This window comes from Capra hircus, chromosome 29 (genome assembly GCF_001704415.2).
Source record: "Capra hircus breed San Clemente chromosome 29, ASM170441v1, whole genome shotgun sequence".
In the NCBI taxonomy this organism is placed as follows: Eukaryota; Metazoa; Chordata; class Mammalia; order Artiodactyla; family Bovidae; genus Capra; species Capra hircus.
In genome coordinates, this window is record NC_030836.1 from 919,475 (window position 1) to 937,303 (window position 17,829).

At 37.8% G+C, this 17,829-nt stretch overlaps 1 protein-coding gene across 4 annotated transcripts in view; it reads right to left on the reverse strand.

The window, feature by feature from the left end:
• Nucleotides 1-17,829, reverse strand: part of DEUP1 (deuterosome assembly protein 1) — a 125,654-nt gene that overhangs the window by 11,697 nt on the left and 96,128 nt on the right. For 2 of the 4 annotated variants that reach the window (XM_018043565.1, XM_018043563.1), the window contains 2 exons: nt 16,127-16,278; nt 10,428-10,542 (listed from right to left, as the gene is read on the reverse strand). The exons of 1 other annotated variant lie outside the window; for it this stretch is intronic. In XM_018043565.1, coding sequence (XP_017899054.1) covers nt 10,428-10,542; nt 16,127-16,278 — 267 coding nt within the window. Of the gene's footprint in view, nt 1-10,427; nt 10,543-15,542; nt 15,689-16,126; nt 16,279-17,829 lie in introns of those variants that run through there. One more of the 4 variants, XM_018043564.1, reaches the window with a different exon arrangement.

Sequence of the window (17,829 nt, forward strand, 5' to 3'; positions counted from 1 at the left end):
TATATGCAAAAATCCTCAACAAAACACTAGCAAACCAACTCCAGCAATATTCCACCATCAAGTAAGATTCATACCAGGGATACAAGAATTTTTCAATACATTCAAATCAACCAATGTGATTTACCACATTAACAAATTGAAGAATAAAAACCATATGATCATCCCAATAGATGCAGAAGGAGCTTTTGATAAAATTCAACATTCATCTATGATAAAAAGTCTCCAGAAAGTGAAAGAAACCTAAATGTCATAAGGGGCATACATGACAACCCCCCAGCTAACATCATACTAAATGCTGAGAAGCTGGAAGCATTCCCTGTAAGATCAGGAACAAGACAAGGATGTTCACTCTTGTCACATTTATGCAACATGGTTTTAGAAGTCCTAGCCACAGCAATGAGACAAAAAAAAAAAAAAAAAAGAAATAAAAGATTCCAAATTGGAAAGAAGTAAAACTGTCACTGTTTGTAGATGACATGACACTATACATAGGAAATCCTTCAGATGCTACCAGTAGACTAGAGCTCATTAATGAATTTCATAAGGTTTTAGGATATGAAATTAATATACAGAAATCTGTTGCATTTCTATGTATTAACAATGAAATATAAGAAAAAATTAAGGAAATAATCATATTTACTATCACATCAAAAAGAATAAACTACCTAGGAATAAACCTGCCTAAGGAGGCAAAAGAACTAGACTCCAAAAACTATAAGACAATAATGAAAGAATTGAAGATCACACAAACAGATGGAGAGATATACCATGTTCTTAGATTGGAAGAATGAACATTGTTAAAATTACCATACTACCCAAGGCAATCTACCAATTCAATGCAATTCCTATCAAGTTACTAATAGTGTTTTTGACATAACTAGAACAAAGAATTTTTAAAATTTGCATGGAAACACAAAAGTCTCCAAATAGCCAAAACAATCTTGAGAAAGAAGAATGGGGCTGGAGGAATCATACTCCCTATGAAGCTACCGTAATTAAGGCAGTATGGTACTGGCACAAAGACAGACACATAAATCAATGGAACGATAGAAAGCCCAGAAATAAATCCATACATTTATGATCAGTTAATCTATGACAAAGGAGGCAATAATATACAATGGATAAAAGATAGCCTCTTCATGATGCTAGGAAAACTAGACAGCTATAGGTAAAAGACTGAAATTAGAAGATTCTCTATCACTATATACAAAAATTAAAAATGGTTTAAAGATCTAAATGTAAAACCAGATACTATAAAACTCCTATAGGAAAACATAGGCAGAATACTCTACGAAATAAATTGCAACAATATCTTTTTGGATATATCTCCTAAAGCAATGGAACAAAAGAAAAAATAAATAAGTGGGACCTAATAAACCTTAAAAGCTTTCTCAGGAAAGGAAACAATGAAGAAAACGGAAATACAGCCTACAGAATGGGGGAAGATATTTGCAAGCAATGTGACCAACAAAGCCCTAATTTCTAAAATATCCAAACTACTTATACAGCTCAATGACAAAACAAACAAAAAATCAAAGCAAAAAATGAGTAGAAGACCTAGATAGACTTTTCTCCAAAGAAGACATACAGATGGTCACAAGCACACGAAGAGATGCTCAATATAGCTAATTATTTGTTGTTGTTTAGTTGTTAGGTCATGTAGATCTTTTTGTGACCCCATAGACTGCACTGCTAATTATTAGAGAAATGCAAATCAAAACTACAGTGAGGTACTACCTCACACAGGTCATAATGGCCATCAACAAAAAGTCTACAAATAATAAATGCTGGAGAGGGTGTGGAGAAAAGGGAACCGTCCTACACTGTTGGTGGGAATGTAACGGCGCAGCCATTGTGGAGAATAGTATTGAGGTTCCTTAAAAAACTAAAAGCAGGGTTACTATCTGATCTAGCAGTCCCATTCTTGGACATATATCTGGAAAAGATGAAAACTCTAATTTATAAAGACATATGCACCCCAGTGTTTATAGCAGCACTATAACAGTTTATAACAGTCAATACATAGAAGCAACCTAAGTAATGAATAGATAAAGAATATGTGTCATGTATCTACATACATACACACATAACACACGCAACGGAATACTACTCAGGCATAAAAAAGAATGAAATAATTCAATCTGTAGCAACATGGATGGATCTAGAGATTATCATACTAAGTGATGTAAGTCAGACAAAGACAGATGTTATATGTCACTTATTACTGAAATCTTTAAAAAAATGACATAAATGAATTCACTCAGAGCAGAAATAGACTCACAGACATAGAAAACAAACTTATGGTTATCAAAGAGGAAAGTGGGGGAGGGATAAATTGGGAATTTGGGATTAACAGATACAGACTACTTGTACAAAATAAACAACAACGACCTACTGTTTAGCACAGGGAACTATATTCAATATCTTGTAATAACCTATAATGGAAAAGAATCTAAAAAAAATAGACATGCATATATAACTGAATTACTCTGCGGTTCACTGGAAACACTGTAAATCAATATACTTCAATAGAAAACAAACAAACCCACACTGGCCAAACTTCTTATCTCCAGGGGAACCAACTCTTTTGTACAAGCCATGTTCCAAGCTCCTGGTGAGACCAGACTAAACTAATCTCTAATTAAGATCTCATCCTTATATAGCCTTCTTCCCCTCCCCTAGCCTGCTTCCCTCATTCCTTCAACTGAGAATACTCCCTTAGTAAACCACTTTTACAAGAATCTTCATCTCAGGTTCTAGGAAACCTGACTTCAGACCGATCAGTTCCTAGATTCTGCCTCGAGTGACTGGATGACATCAATGCTAGTTATGGAGGGACAAAGGAAAGACAGTAAAAGAGGCCCATTGAGGGTAATGTCTTAGTTACTTTTGATCTCCCAGATTCTAGCACAGGTATGCTTTCAATAACTTTTTGAATTAATATATTAATGAAGGAATATATTCAACTCTGAATAATGCTGAGTTAGAGGTGACTTGGGACACAGATTGTCAAGTAGACAGTGGGATATATCAGTCCTGATTTCAGAAGACAGGTGTGGACCAGAGCGGTGTATTTGGAAGTTATAGGTAATAATTAAAGCTGTGACTCTGATTGAAATCATCCAAGACCTGAAAATAAAAGAAGAGGAAGAAATGGAAAACTGGAATCTTGGGGAACACTTCAGTTTAGGCATCCACTCCCACGGTCACATTCTTGACACTGTCATCAGTGATAACTGCATTACTTACTAATAGAGATTTTATGTAACCCACCGAGTATGCTTCCAACTGACTTAGTCTGGTATTCTCACTCTCTCATATCTCTCTTTTCTAACTCTGCTCACATTCCATATCCATCATGACAGCCATTCAGCAACTTGTCCCTCCCTTTATTCTAGCTCCATGCTAGACACATGGTAAAACTTCAGGCCTAATTAAAACTGCTTGCACCAAGCATGTACCTGAGCGGTTGAATGCTGGGCAAGTGAATGGAGGGGAAATTACATCACACAGGGACTAGCATCACTTAAAATTCATGAGCACAAATTCACATGGTTAGTTAGCACTGCCTGGCTGTTCTGCACTTCCCTAGTGTGCTCACTTTCTTAATCACGGCCACGCAGCCTTGCCTGTTTCTCAGGACCTTCATCCCTCCGTGCCACTCGCACTTAGGGCCGTATTTTAGGCCACACTGTTTCAGAGACCCTTCCTTCTACCCACACTGTAGATTTTATTCCTTCTTACCTTCTCAATGACCTTGCTTCTATAAATAAACTTCACCCCTTGGGTCCCACTCCACCTCTTTCACCACCAGATGTTCCTCCTTCTTTGAAGATTCCCCCTGGAGCACTAAACATTATGGTCCAAGGCTTTGTCTTGGGACAGCATCTCCACTTCCACTCTTCTAAGTATTATCATCTAGTCTGACAGATTTAAGTATCAGCCTCGTGCTGATTAAAATGCCCCTTTTTAATTTCCAGCTCTGGTCTATTCCTTGAACACCAGATTCATATATCCTACTGCTTAAATTGCACGTTTAGTAAACACTTCAGTTTAAATGTCTAACCTGGAATTAATGAATTTTCTCTACTAACACTGCTCCTTCCTAGTCTTCCACATCAGAGACTGGTGCTACTATGTACCTGAGACTCAAGCAGAGATCCTTCGAGTCATCTCTGAGTCTTTTCTTTCCACCGCCAATCCACTGTCAAGTCTCATTTGCTCTCCAAAATATTTCCTGGACCCAGCACTCCTGGCTCTGCCTCCACTGTCACCAAGCCAGCAGTACCATCTCTTGCTTCGACTACTGAAGTCGCCTGACAGTTGCTCTCTCCACTTCTGCCTCTGCCCATCTATAATTTATTTGGCAGTCAAACGGATCTTCAAAAAAATTTAAAAGCAGATTATATTCTCTACCATTTGCAACGTTCTCATGGTTTCCCACTGCTTTAAAATAAACTCCCAATTGCTTCCTATGGCCACTGTCTCTACAGACCTGGAGTTCTCCTGCCTATCTCTCTGTCCCTATTTCATTACACACTTCTTAGCTCCAGACCACACACTTCCCCTTTTCTGGTTCTCAAACTTAATAAACTTTGTTTTGCCAAACAGATTTGACCCGGTCATTCCATCTGCCCAAAACTCTCTACTTCCAGATTTTTGTAAGGCTGGATCCTTTTTTGTTATTTAAGTTTCAACCTAAATGTTCCCTTCTCAGTAACCATTTTCCTAGCCACTTAACCTAAAGTCTTCCCCCACACTGTCATCACTTCCTATCACATCATTTGCTATCTTTTCATCAATTTTTATAGTATTTATAACTTTTTGATTTTTTGTTTCTAGTCATTAACTATTCCCTCTTTTTTGAGGTAAAATTTATATAAAGTAAGACTAACCATCTCAAAATGAACAATTTAGTGTGGATTTAGTATAGTCACAGTGTATTAAAACCACAACTCTATCTAGTTTCAAAGCATTTTCATCATCCCCAAAGGAAGCTGTACCCATCAAGCCTTGCTCCCTGGCTTTCCCATCCTCTTATACTCCTGGCAACCACCAACCTGCAATCTGTTTTAATCAATTTACCTGTTATGGGCATTTTTATGCAATATATAACCTTTTGTGCCTGGTTTCCTTCAGGTAGCATGATATTATCCAGGTTCATCCACGTTACAGCATGTATCAGCACTTCTCTCCTTTTCACGACTGAATACTATTCCACTGTGTATACACACCACTCTTTGTTTATCCATTCACCCACTGATGGAGTTCCCCTCTTTTTTCACCAGACTGTAGACTTGTCTGTCTCATCAATGAGTGTTTAGAACAGAACCTGCCATGTAGTGAGTGCTCAATACATGTTCACTCCATCAGTGACTGAGTGAATGATAAACACTAGTGGTTGAGGGACAGGTATACCGAGGGAGAACCTTGGAAGCAGACTGGGAAAGAGTGATCGGAAAGGCAACGGGACAATCAGCGGAGAATAGTGTCTTAGAAGTCAGAGAACGTGATATCAAGAGAAAAAGACTAAGGAAGATGAGTTCTTTAAACTGTCTATTTAATTAACAACGAGGATGTCATTGGTGGTCCGAGCAGGAAAAGCACCGATGCGGAATAAAGAATGCAACAGTGGGTGGAAGTCACTGGACTCAGAATGGCAGTCTGGGCCATGTCTTTCAGGAGCCTCCAGAGCTGCCATCACAGCCAAAGTTCCCTGTGCCCAGACCTACAACAGTAGAGAATTTTCTTTGCTGGATGACTCTGTAGTCATGAGCTCCTCAAGTAACAATGCAGAATTTTAGAGGTGGAAAGAAATCCAGCGTTCATTAAGTTATACAATAGACGCTCTTGCATGTCTTTTTTGTGCCTACTAGTGCCAGACATTATTTTAGGCGCTAGGGTTAAAACAGCAAACAAAAATAGAAAAAATCCTACTTTAATGGAGCTTAATTTCTAGAGGAAGGAGGCAAACAAAATGTTATAATTAAGTGCTATGGATAAAACAAAAAAAATAGAATATGATGAGGGAGGTGCTACTGTTCCTCAGGTGTTTCTGATGAGGTGATATTGAAGCAGAAACTAATCATCCTAAAGTCACCTGATATTAGAACAGTGAAGTCACATCACATGCATGCTCGGTCATGTCCGACTCTTCGCAACCCCATGGTCTGTAGCTCTTCTGTCCAGGGAATTTTTTCAGGCAAGAATACTGAAGTAAGTTGCAATGAAGGCTTTAGCAATTTATCACTTTTTTCCCCCCTCTTGCTGGGTTGGAGTATGTGTTTACTTTGGAGTCCTTAAAGAGAGAAGTTTTGTTGATACAGAACTTGCTAAGTCCTCTTGGAGGTTCCCTTAGCTTCAGTGAGGAAGTTTATTTACTTTATTGTTCTGGAATTTTATTCTGTTCAGATAATTTTGACATTTTATGTTGAGATGAAACAGTGGCTCAGTTGTGTCCGACTCTTTGCAACCCCATGAACCACAGCATGCCAGGCCTCCCTGTCCATCACCAACTCCTGGAGTCCACCCAAACCCATGTCCATTGAGTTGGTGACGCGATCCAACCATCTCATCCTCTGTCGTCCCCTTCTCCTCATGCCTTCAGTCTTTCTAGCATCAGAGTCTTCTCAAATGAGTCAGCTTTTCGCATCAGGTGGCCAAAGTACTGGAGTTTCAGCTTCAACATCAGTTCTTCCAATGAACACTCAGGACTGATCTCCTTTAGGATGAACTGGTTGAGATCTCGAAAACTTCCAGAGTTGATGGTTTTAAGTCTTCCTTTTCCACAACAGCTTAAATTTTACTACCAGCCTCTCCCAAAGCAGCTGACAGATTTCAGAAAGGCAGAGAAGTGTTCATGGCATGCCTCAACCAGCTCAAACATTTTCTGTTTTTTGTTGTTGTTATTGTTGTTTATTTTTATCACTTGTACCCAATATTGGTATATCATGGACAGGCAGTGAAAAATTACATAATATACTTTGAATACAAGTGAAGGTAACTGCAAGAGCATTACTAGTTTCTCAGATAAAAAACCTACGTATCTTTAAAATATGTGATTATGTTCAATAAATCAAATCACAAGGTAGAATATTTTAGCAAAGAACTGGAAACTAAAAAAAAAATTCAAATGAAAATTCAAGAACAGAAAAAAAAAATTTAACTTACAGTATGAGGCCACTTCCTCAAGGCTCTTTATACACAGAAAACAACACAGGAAAGAGAACAGGGAATGCAGAATTTAAAACCTTTCCCACCTGTTTTACCAGGACAGCTTAATTGGGTACCAAAGCTTGACAAGGATAACAGTGAAACATTACAGGCTAATGTCTCTCATGAACATAAAGCAAAACTCTAAACCAATATGAACAGATCAAATCCAGTGATTGAATGTGGTTTATTCTAAGAATTCCAAGGTTGGGTTAACAATCTAACATGAAAAAAAAAATGCCACATTAACAGATCAAAGGAGAAATTATATGGTCATTTCAACAGCACAGGAAAAAGCAATTGATAAATTCAATACTAACTTGTGAAAACAAATTTAGCAACCTAGGAATAAAAGGAACTTCCTAATCTTTTAATAAGAAACCTGTAAAATATTTACAGCAAATATTATGCACAACGGTGGCATATTGAATGTTTTCCCTTTGCCACTGAAAATGAGAGAAAGATGCTGGCCATATCACTTCTACTGCTTTACATTTACTAGAGGTCCTTGTGTACAATAAGGCAAGAAAAAGAAAAAACAGGTATAAATATTTGAAAGTAAGAAGTCTGCTGCTGCTGCTGCTAAGTCGGCTTCAGTCGTGTCCAACTCTGTGCAACCCCATAGACAGCAGCCCACCAGGCTCCTCCATCCCTGGGATGCTCCAGGCAAGAACACTGGAGTGAGTTGCCATTTCCTTCTCCAATGCATGAAAGTGAAAAGTGAAAGTGAAGTCGCTCAGTCGTGTCCGACTTTTAGCGACCCCATGGACTGCAGCCTACCAGGCTCCTCCATCCATGGGATTTTCCAGGCAAGAGTACTGGAGTGGGGTGCCATTGCCTTCTCTGAAAGTAGGAAGTCTAGCTATCATTATTTTGATTCTGAGCATAGAAAATCCAAAAGAATCTATAGAACTGGGAAACACTGTGCTTAGTCACTCAGTTGTGGCTGACTCTTTGCATTCCTATGGACTGTAGCCTGCCAGGCTCCTTTGTCCATGAGGATTCTCTAGGCAGGAATATTGGAGTGGGTTGCCATGCCCTCCTCCAGGGGATCTTCCTCACCCAGGGATCGAACGCAGGTCTCCTGCATTGCAGGTGGATTCTTTACCGTCCAAGCCACCAGGGAATTTTGATTCTAAGTAGAGAAAATCCAAAAGAATCTATAGAATTGGAAAGCATATATAAATCAAATTGAATATTTCCATGGGAAATGGGACTGAGGTTGTTCCTTGCACCATATGCAAAAATTGATTCCAGGTCTATACTTAAGTAAAAAAAAAAAAAGAGAGACAGAGAGAGCCAAAGCTTCTAAACGATAACATAGATACTATTTTTATAACTTTGGGACAGGCAAAAGTTGTAAATAAGACACCCAAAATATCAAGCATAAAGAAAAATATTTATAAGTATGAACACATTAAAATTAGGAACTTCTGGTTATCAAAACATTCTTTTAAGTGAGAAGGCAAGTATGAATGGGAGAAGATATTTGCAATCCCTATAACCTGTAACCACCAAAGGGTTTAAATCTAGAATATACAAAGAACTCCCATAAATCAATAAGACAATTCAATCGAAAATTAGACAAGCAAATCAAATAGATATCAAATATCAAAATAGTCAATAAATTTATAAAAAGGCACTCACCTCATTAGTCTCCAGGAAATAAGAATTAAAGTCACAATAAGATGTTACTATCCACTGACCAGGGGCTTCCCAGGTGGCGTTAGTGGTAAAGAACCTGCCTGTCAAATGCAGGAGATAGAGACCCCGATTCAATCCCTGGGTCAGGAAGATCCCCCGGAGGAGGGCATGGCAACCCACTGCAGTATTCTTGCCTGGAGAATCCCATGGACAGAGGAGCCTGCTGGGTTACAGTCCATGGGGTCACAAAGAGTCAGACACGACTGAAGCGACTTAGCATGCATGCATGCACCCACTGACCATAAAATTAAGGCCAATAACAGTTAAAAACTGTTGGAAAGAATACAGAAGAGGAGAATACTCATACACTACTTGTAGGGCTGTGAACTGACTCAAACAGGAAGAGAGCTTGACAGTACCTGCTAAAGCTGACCTTGTGCATATTCCATGACCTAGCAACTCTGAGTGAGGTGGTTCAGTGGTAAAGAATCCACCTGCCAATGTAGGAGACATTGGTTTGATCCCTGGGTCAGGAAGATCCCCTGGAGAAGGAAATGGCAACCCACTCCTGTATTCTAGCCTGGGAAATCCCATGCACAGAAGAGCCTGCCAGGCTATAGTCCATGGACTTGCAAAGACACAACTTAGCAACTAAACAACAACAATGACCTAGCAATTCCATTCTTAGGTATAGATCCGATGGAAACGTGTGCACATGTGCACCAAAGGACACTGACAAGAATGCTCTTAGGAAAAGTATTTGTAATCACCTCTGAGCAGGAAATAATTCAAATGTGCGTCAATAGTGGAATGGATAAATCATATCATTATGGATAATGGTGTCATTATATATGGTATTTATATATAGTGTAATACTAATACAGAAACAAAAATGGATAAACTACAGCCAACAATATCGATAATGACTCTCATCAAACAGTGTTGAAACAATGGTGGGAGAAAGAATCCATACAAGAGAACACATGCAGCGTGATACCATTTATCTAAAATTTACAAATGGCTACAACCAAGCTGACCTTAAAGGTCAGGACAGTGGCTATCTTGGGAGCAGGCTGGAGTGACTGCAAGGGCGTGGGAAGGGGGCCTCTGGACTACTAACGCTCTGTTCATCGCCTGGGCGGCAGCTGCACTGCCCTGCTGCCCTTCAATAATGCATCAAGCTGTCCAATCCTGATTTGTGCATCTTTCTGTATGTGTGTCAGAGTCGGTAAGAGAGATTTTTTTTAAACAGTCACAAAAAGATCACTTGCAGCTCTTTAAGATATACAGATCTTTGAGGCTCACGGAATGTCCAGAAGTGACTTGCATATTTAAACGTCACCAGTAATTTCAGCCTGTACTTGAGGAGAAATACTTCACAAAACATTATGGATGCTTTTCCTTCTATAGATAGTCACAGCTGAATTACTTGCAGACCCATCTTGGAGTCTTATTCAAAGAGCAATATATATTTTTTTAAACTACTGTGTACACATCAGTAACATCAGTATCAGTGTAGGAGTATTCACTCCATAAAGGAAAAAAATGGTAACCAATAATCAGCAACTCACCATGGGGAATACCTCATCATCACTAACCAAAGGACTGGCTATTTCTTTGGTTTGAAATGGCAAAGATGGCAATGGAGGTGTTGCACTTCTGTTTGGCTCACGATCGTGGTTAAATCTAAAAGAGAAGGACTAGTTGTCATTATTGCTACCAAGGACACCTGTTTATTTATGGAGCTAAGAATTTAAATTTCTCCAATTTCTAACTGTGAGGAAAGCACAACAAAATATTTGGGCTTGTTATCTGGGTATTTCTTTGAAAATAATTTTGCTGACAATTTCTATTCCACTTAAAAGACTTAGAATAATTAATAATGAAGCAGGAAACTTTCATAATTGTTAAAAATATTCTGCCATTCTTATTGCCTATATTGTTTCTCTTTCTGTGTTTTACTGTTTTGTCTCTTTGCTATTTAATTAAATAACATTAAGCCAGTTTGAGAAAAATTTTTAAACAGCTAACACAGCTGCCCTTGACAATTCTAAATAGATACTCTTTTTCTATTCTCATTTTACTTAACCTCACTGGCTTTCTTAACATAATTGTTGTTCTCTTTTTTTCACACTAGAATAAGTCTCTGTACAATAATAATAATTCTAATTTATGTAGAGCTTAATAATTTATAGTATATTTACAATTTACATTATCTCCTAAACTCCTCCACACTTAGTTGTATGACCTTGAGCAACAGGTAACTATATTTACCTGTAACTTTAATTTTTTCATTTATAAAAAAGGGTTGTTACAAGAATTGAACTCCACAGTTTGATGAAAAGCACAGTATAGAATTTGTTGTTTGTGCCAAAATATAGGGTAGAAGATTAGACTGAATAAAATACCAGTGGGATTTTAAACTTTGGTGTGCTGACTAAACAAATGAATAATAAAATAAACAAACCAACTTACCCTAAAATTTTACACAAAAAGGTCCTAACAGTATGGGCTGTTTGGAGCTAAATAAGTATCTTCTCTGAACATTAATTCATGAAAATGGGGTTTAATCAAAATCATCAAAGACCATGGAAATATAAAAATCCTTTCAATTTAAAGTTACTTATTTTTACTAACAATTCAAATTCTTTAAAGGTATTGATTAACCATTTTCAAAGTCTTCATATTTTAACTTTACACAGTTTAAAAAATTTACATTGTTTTTTCTGTTCTTATCCAAAGACTATCTACCTATATAGACTTCTTTTATTATGCAAACATTTTCAAAGCTATGCATACAAATAGCAATAAAAGTTAAGTGAGGCATCTGTAAACTAGTACATAAAAACAAACAAAACATGCTTTCCATTTTTACTTTCTTGAAATAGATCTTTTTTTTTAAATCCATTCTTCCAAACCATAATTACCATGGAAACAGAACAGCAAATTAAACTGAAATAACATGGCTTATGATGTGCAAAATAAAATGAAACATCCCACAATTCAAATAGAATTATAACAAATGCCTTGTACATCTGCATAGAATATTCAGTTGAACCTTTTAATCTGAATGAGTCCATCTATACTTCAAAGCACAGTAGAAAAAAATAAGATAATTATAGAAACGGTTCAAGAAATATACATCCCTCTGTAATCTCAATTATACAGAGATTTCAGGGAAAGTATTATTTGCCCTAAATTATCTAAATAATTACCTCAATTATCCATTTTGCTTTGGATGTATAGATACAACTTTATGGTCCTAATTACTAAAATTTATATATGAACATTTTCTTTATTGTAAGATCAATAAAGTGTGCAGAGAATGAAAGGAAAGACTACATTATAAAGCAAAGCACTTTTGTTTTAAATCATCTTTATATGACAGAAAAGTTCTTCTTCTAGAATACAGCTATTCAAATACCTCATAAAACCACCTTGCAAAAAAAATGCTAAGTATATCAATTTAAAACCTATCTTAAAAACTATTTCAGAAAGCTTTTGCTACCATCTCACAAGCTGGTCTGTTCAGTTAGCTCTTCCATAGACCCTATGGCAAGGCCTCTCCTTGCTTTGCCAGGAGGGCAGGAGCAGGCGTCTTTGTTGGAGAGAGCGCTACCCAACTCGAGCTGGCTTGAGGGCTGGGCCAACAGCACAGTTTACAGAGCCATCCGTCTACACAGCCATTCCTGGCCCTGCACTGAGTTTACAAGCCTCCCTGGGCTACATACAGCGTACCGTCTTCAGCATGAAAGGGGATCCCTTCACAAACTAAGCTGATTGACCACTTCTGGCCTCCCCTTCTAACACTCCACATAACACGCCTCATTCTATGCACCTTATTAACATGCCTTATTCCTAGCCTGGAACTCTTCAGGCTACTGTGTTTTTCTCTCCTGAGCGAGACCTGGTGCAAAATTGACTCAGCTTACTTTTTTGCTTCTAAATAAATAACTATCCATTCCTTGACAAGGGATCCTGTAGAGTGATTATGACAAACCTGACTCTGTGGTGTTTTAGTATTAGAAACTTTAACTTGCTGACTAGATCTGAAGCAATTTTATTGATTAGCTTGTGATTACCAATATCTTTCCAGTACATGATATAATTCTTAAAGCCATATATTCAGTTTTAAGTATGAACTGTATATAGAGATAAAACTCCATCATACACTACAAAACTGATTTGCCATTAAAATTAGTTATATTTAATAGTTCTGGATACCACTATTCTAAGTTAGCTTGCAAATGATCCTTAAACTTCAAAACTCTAACTTAATTCTAAAAACACTGAAAACATTGACTACCTCATTGCTAGATTCAGTCTCATCTCACTCACTAGTGTTGTTTGTGCGTTTCTGGTCCCATCACACCACTTGCAGGATCTCAGCTCCCTGACCAGGGACTGAACCTGGGCCACAGCAGTGACAGCCTGGAATCCTGACCATTAGGCCACCAAGGAACTCCATTAAGTCTTTTAAAGTGCTGAATAACTTTTTATTGGAAAAGAAATCCTTTGAAATATCCTAAAATGCTTCACATTTTAAGTGGATGAGCACAAAAATCTTATCACTTCTAACAGGAGTGAAAAGCAACAAAAACCGAGTTAACTTCCAAGTAGACAAAAGATTATTTTAATAATATATTATACAAATCTTCCTCAGTCACAAGCAAGAAGAGGTTAAAAATTAGACTACAGACTTTAAAATATTGTGGAACACTATGTTCCTATACCTTTATCTAAAAGCTTTTTCCTTTCTAAAATACTTTAATAAGACCTTATTGTATTAGCCATTGATATGTAAATATGACTGTATGTTTTTTTGATTATTTTCTTCCCAATAAATACATACAGCTTTTAGTATTTGAGTTCACTGAGCTGTGCTGTGAGAAGGAAAGGACATTGCCTTTTTCACTTGCTAAAATTAATAGATATGAGCTTTACAGTTCTCTACCAGTGAGTTCACAGTGTCCTTGCCTCTCAACAATTCTTTCCCCATAGTGGGTTTTACATGGTACTAATTTATTCAGAACATTTGAAATGCTGTTTCTTTTAGAAATCAGGTCACTGGAGAACATTGAAATCAGACAAGCCATTAAAGCAAATTTAATGAAACTTTCAACAAATGAGACTGGCAGGACAACAGGGCTCTGCGGTGGGGACAGTCGCCCAAGCTGCTTATTAAGACAGCCTCCTGCTGGGCGTTCCGCCTCTTACACTGCTCCAGGTCCCATGCTGCCTGCTTTCTGTTAGGCACTCTTAACACATTCCGTACTGCCCAAGCAATCCAAACAATACAAACACTGTTTACAGACAGTGAAAGGCAGAGAAACTGTCTTTCTGTTTAAAGAAGAACATCTAGTACCTTCACCTAAGGCTTTCCAAGTTATTCCCAACAAGCAAGAATAGGAAACAGTGTTAATCCCCCTCTGCATTAACAGGGGCGCCATACAGACCAGTGGCTGGAGAAGACACGGCGAAGACCCTTCACAACATCGCTGCAGTGCTGTTTTTCTCTTACAGAGAGAAAACCACATACAGGGGGTGGGGATGTGACCCATGGAGAAATGAATCCATGGGGAGAGAAGGGTGTTGTAAAGGGTTTATTCTATATTAGAAATTATATTCTTACTGCCAAATCAAGGTTAGATTTTCTGGACAGATTTTCAGTTACCCTGGCCAGTCAACATGGGGACACCCAGCACGGAGCTGCCCTCTGGCTGGGGCGCACGCCCCTCATCCTCTCCACATCCCTTTTGGACTCTTGCTGCACCTCCCCGAACATACCACCTTACCGACCGAGGAAGCACCCCTGTGGAGCAGCAGCAGGCTTCTCTCCTTCCCTCCCCTGACCACCTGAAGAGCTATTAGTTCAGCACTCCTGAGTGCTTGCTGTTTCTAACACTGGGTTAGAACGTATCCTTCCGGCACACACAGGGCTAGGGTGCTGAGAGTGGAGAGGATGTTTAGCACGAGGATGCTAAGCAGACGTTATCGAGTACGGCCCCTGGACTTACAGACTGTCTACCTGTAGCACTGGGCTACTTAGGGAGCCGGGCATCACCCTTCCCCAGCAGCACTATCTTTAGCGGAAATGTCAGATTCAGCCATTTGTTTATCCTCCAAAATATACTTTTTAGGTACTGGGAGTTGGAGAAGTATCAATATTATTGTAAATATTAACAATTTTGTTAGAATAATAATATCAATGATAATGTCTAACATTTAGGGAATTATACATTTTACAAAGAAATAGGTTTTCTCCTATAATCCTCAGAAAACCCTTATAATTATTTCCCTACTTGTCAGATGGGAAAATAAAGGTTAAATATTTGAATTCCCCAAAGCTGTAAATATTAATTATCTGTATGTGAAATTTTCATGCTAAGTATTACGAACTTTTAAACAAAAGTTGTATTGATGTTAGGTCTAGACCTATTGATTCACCATTTCTCAGCACCATGGAATGTTAATAAACCTGATATCAAATAAGTTTGGGGAATATTGCACACCATACCTGTTCCTGGAAACTCACAAAGTAACTAGCACATTAACGGCTTTGCAAAATCCTGTAGAAAAGAAATTTGTTTGTTTTGCTGAGCATTTTCCCAGGACTGGAAAATGGTGAAAGAACTCCAGAGACAGTTCTGACTCCAAACATATTTTATTAAAGTTGAAGAAATTACTCAAATGTTAAGGCTGATATGTTTACTTAAATTTTGAAGCAAGACATTTTAAAAAGCCTGGGGATAATGTGGGCAGCAGGTATTGGTTTTCCACGTGCTCCTCTCCACTCAGAGAAGACCCCTCTCTCACACCCACAGGTTCTCTCCTGTGAAAAGACCACAGTCTGTCACCACTGCTGCAGCGTCAGTAAAAAGTGTACAGATACCTGGAGTTAAGCCAGACATGCTACCTGCCTGCACTCTGACATAAAAAACGAAGACTACTTTTGTATACTCTGTATGCCACGTCAGGTTCTAAGAAAGTTCTGAACTGACAAAAATTCATTTTAACAGTCTACTCATTTCACTGTTATCCTTTGAAAGCTACTGAGACCATAGAATTTCATGTATCAGAGTATCTAGACTATTGACTTGTCCCCATAAACAAATTTTAAGCAGCTGAAGGGAAAGTGTATAAAATTACAATTTGATTATATAAAAACAAATTTCACTTGAATGTTTGTACATTTATATCCTTATATAAGTAGAGCTGGCATACCCATCTTCATTTTTACCCCACTTTTATTTGGCTTTGATAGGCGTACCTTCCTGCTTCTTCATAGGTATTTTGATTAGCCCATGTTGATTTTCCACTGGCATGAAGTTTTGCAAGATCACTTCGGAGCCTTTCATTCTCGTACTCCAGTTTGTTAATAGATGTGTGCCTTGAATGTTCCCTGTTAGTGAAGTCTACACTCTAGAGAATAAAATAAACTATCATTGAAAAAGTTGTTACTTACAAGAGATGCATATTTTCTGTGCATTTGGACACATGTTGGAAAGACCCTTTCATGTAAGTCGAGTCATGTGACTTTATTCCTGTGTACCTCCTAAATGTCTCTCTTCACCTCCCACCTTCTCACAACACAGGTCCTCAGTGACAGCTGCCACTGAACACATCACAGTGAAGGGGATGCGCATGCTCCAGCACAGAAAAGGCTCACTGCATGAGTTACTGTTCTCCGTAGCTAAAACAAATTGCTAGATTTAAGACTTTCTGTGTTAATAGGGTATGCCTTCTAGTGCTGATTAGTAATGGAACCAGAATTAACATATCTTTTAATTTTAAAAGATTTTTTTCCACATTAAAATAATATATGTCATTATAGAAAATCACATATCAACCCCTCACTGTTGGGTGATATGGAAAATTATATATTAAATCAATAAGATGGCAGTCTGATTCTGGGCCATTCTATACCAAGATCACTAGATCCTGGATGAGACTGTGCCAATAACACAGTCTTGAGCAATGCAGCATCATGAAAAAGTTTTATTGTCTGGTATGGGCAAGCCAATGGCTAATGTCATAAAAGAATAAGAAACATATTTAAATCATAACATGAAAAATTTAGAGCAAGATTAAAGATTTCTGATGCTATCTTAATTAAATGCTGTAAGAAGTTTCTTAGGGACAGTCTAAACTTTTTTTCTCCCAACATTTTAAAAAACAGGATATATTCTGACATGAAAACTCATGAAAATGCTTTAAATAACCCCATGAAGTCCTTTATAATAGAACTATGATTTGAATACCCATGAATTATGCTGATTAAACAACAGTTCTCTGCTTTCAGAAGAGTAATATTTTAGTACAAAAAGCATAACATGAGTAAAATATCTTTTTGAAGCTCCAATTTTCTATATTTAAAAGCTCATAAGACTATAGATGATTATGGCTTAGAATTGTCATTTTTTAAGTTTCTAAATTTAAGGCTTTGAGTGCCATTGCATATGGGCTGGCATGTGATAAAGTCACTCAAAAATTTCTGACTAAATTGCATGTTTAAAATTATTCATATACTATATTAATATTAATATTGATAAATTAGAATAGAAATATATATATTAAAGCATTAAAAGTGCTTACCTGTTTTATGTTTTGCTTCAGAGGCCAAATCTGTTCATTAAAACTTGTTTACTGCCTAATTATTATGTATGTGTGTTAGCCGCTCAGTAGTGTCCGACTCTTTGAGATCCCATGGAGTGTAGCCCACCAGGCTCCTCCGTCCATGGGATTCTCCAGGCAAGAATACTGGAGTGGGTGGCCATTCCCTTCTCCAGGGGATCTTCCCAACCCAGGGATCGAAACTAGGTCTCCCACATTGTGGGCAGATTCTTCACCGTCTGCGCCACCTATACTATCCTTTTACAGAAGTTTATAAATCTTTAGGAAGGTCTACTTTTGAAGGGAAAAAAATGCTCCAGGAGGTCAAACGTTCTCAAAACAATATTGGCCAATGTGACC